The sequence below is a fragment of the Sinocyclocheilus grahami genome, unplaced genomic scaffold (assembly GCF_001515645.1).
Source record: "Sinocyclocheilus grahami isolate Dianchi unplaced genomic scaffold, SAMN03320097.WGS_v1.1 scaffold2376.1, whole genome shotgun sequence".
NCBI lineage: Eukaryota > Metazoa > Chordata > Actinopteri > Cypriniformes > Cyprinidae > Sinocyclocheilus > Sinocyclocheilus grahami.
In genome coordinates this window covers 9,100-11,490 of record NW_015507555.1, presented here as the reverse complement: position 1 = coordinate 11,490, position 2,391 = coordinate 9,100, and the positions used below count along the sequence as shown (strand labels likewise).

Sequence of the window (2,391 nt, the reverse complement as noted above, 5' to 3'; positions counted from 1 at the left end):
TTATGGTTAATTATTCATATTTCCCCATGAGTTAATTCGCTACAAGACTTTCAATATGATCGTCATTGGTGAGTTACTCCATGTAATTTACCCTTAACTGTTTGTGTGTGTGTGTGTGTGTGTGTGTGTGTTTGTTTTGAATAAATTACATATTAGAACACAAATCAGTGATTTTTCTTTTATAATACAAAAATACATATTATAAAACCAAATTCAACTTCATAGGCATGCTGTAAACATAATGGTTCATCAACATAAAAACTACATTTCTGATTAAATGTCTGACATTTCTGAAATCCTGTGATCCTGTGATCCTGCAAAACACAAGTGGATTAGAAAAAGGCTTGATGGATAGATTTTATTACAATTTTAATTGAATAAATGGTCTTTTAAGAACCTTATTATGATGACCTAACACTATAATTTATTCCTGATGGTTCATGTTTCTTTGAAGTCACTATGAAATCAAAATGGATGATTCTTGCACAAATTAATGTGCCCTCATAATCAAAATAACTTACCCATCCAGTTATCCAATCAATTCCCAATAGACAAAATCAAGTCCTGCCTTCGTATTTTATTTTATTGATTTATTTATTGAGATGTCATTTCACTCACACACAGGGAAGAAAAGACTATAACAACTTTAATTGCACAGCATATGCAACTAATATTATTAATGTGGCATTGGAGAATGTTTTCTAAAAGTTTTTCCTGCAGTTATACAAATGCACAAAACTGCCAAAAGGACTTAATTTTTCAACATCAATTCAATGTCAATATGTTCCTTTATATTTCTTTATTTTTATTCCAGCTGCTCTGTCTGATCAAGTCAAAACCGACGAAGAGCCCCGTATGGAGAAGAGGGAGTTTGACTTGGGTATATTTTCACCCTTCCTTTTTTATCTCTTAATAGATTGCATATAATGTAGTATAGCATATCTATAAATGCATTGTTCTTAAAGGGAGCTTGACTTTAGCTTAAAGACTTGAAGCCAATAAAATGCTTCCTCCAAACCTGTAATTCAACAAACAATGATTATTATGGTTCTGGAAAGGCAAACAGATACACGGCAGCTCTTCAGACAAATACATAAGTACATAGTGACGTTTGACATGCGACAATTGTATCACAAGATCACAAAGAGTGAAAAGGCGTTTCTTGACATTTCTGGAGGCCAACCTCATAGACTATTCCTAAACCTTTCATAAACTATTCCATAATGAAATAATACCTATTGTTTCAACAGAGGAATGAGCTTTTTGGACATGCAATAGTGTCCATCTAGTGAATATGGTATACAAAGACATATTCTCTCGCACAAATGACTGTCTCTCTTCTCTCATTACAGATTCAGGTCTGTCTTCAGCTGCTGTAGCAGGAATATGTGCTGCTGTTCTGCTGCTGGTGACTGTTGTAGCTGCTGGTGGTGGGATTTACTATCGCCGCAGGAGCTCCAGAAATGGTGAGAATTACATGCAGATCCTATAGTGAGAGCGAAACATCATGTGCTTTATGCAAAATTATTATTTGGCTCCCTGGAATACTTGATTCTGATTGGTCAGTTGCGACATTCCAAATATTTCCTGATAATGACCTTCGTCATTGAATTGTGTGCGTGTGTGATTTTTTAAATTTTTTCACAGCAGACAGGGACAAAAACAAGTATGAAGGACTACTGCCCAAATGAGGTAAGATACTGTACTGAAAACTGACTTTACATGACACCAAGATCTGTGTTTGATTTTACTTGCATGGACAAAATCATCCTAATTGTTTGTTTCTCTAACTTTACCTTCTATGATTTATTGTTTTCTTACAGAAGGAGAAAGACAGTCCCAAAAATGTGATTATAAAACAAGAGAACATTTTTTGTTTACAGAAATAATCGTTACTGTAAAACATAATAGATTAATCTTTGTTTTATTTACAATTTTGAAAAATATTCCCATTGGTTTTGTTAATGTTAATAATGAAACACTAATTGTAATGCACTTAACTGTTTACCCCTTAACCTCAAGAGGAAGTATCTATATAGAGTTGAGGTCAAAAGTTTACACCCCCCTTGCAGAATCTGCAAAATGTTAATTATTTTACCAAAATAAGAGGGATCATACAAAATGCATGTTATTGCTTATTTAGTAACCTACTGACCTGAATAAGATATTTCATATAAAAGATGTTTCCATATAATCCACAAGAGAAATTAATAATTGAATTAGTAATGTAATAGTTGGGGGTAATATAATAGTACAGCCCTCGGCTCTTAATGCATTGTGTTTTCTTCTGGAGCATCAGTGAGCGTTTGAACCTTCTCTAATAGTTCTATATGAGTCCCTCAGTCTTCCTCAGTGTGAAAAGATGGATCTCAAAATCATACAGTCATTTTC

General features: G+C 33.6%; 1 protein-coding gene across 1 annotated transcript in view; it reads left to right on the top strand.

Annotated features, from left to right (window-relative positions):
• Positions 1-1,838, top strand: part of LOC107574898 (uncharacterized) — a 3,834-nt gene extending 1,996 nt beyond the window's left edge. The window contains exons 3-7 of the mRNA XM_016261319.1: positions 47-68; positions 815-880; positions 1,353-1,466; positions 1,648-1,692; positions 1,824-1,838. Of these exons, the coding sequence (XP_016116805.1) occupies positions 47-68; positions 815-880; positions 1,353-1,466; positions 1,648-1,691 (246 nt within the window). The 3' untranslated portion in view covers position 1,692; positions 1,824-1,838. The remainder of the gene's footprint in view (positions 1-46; positions 69-814; positions 881-1,352; positions 1,467-1,647; positions 1,693-1,823) is intronic.
• The last annotated feature ends 553 nt before the right edge of the window (positions 1,839-2,391 follow it).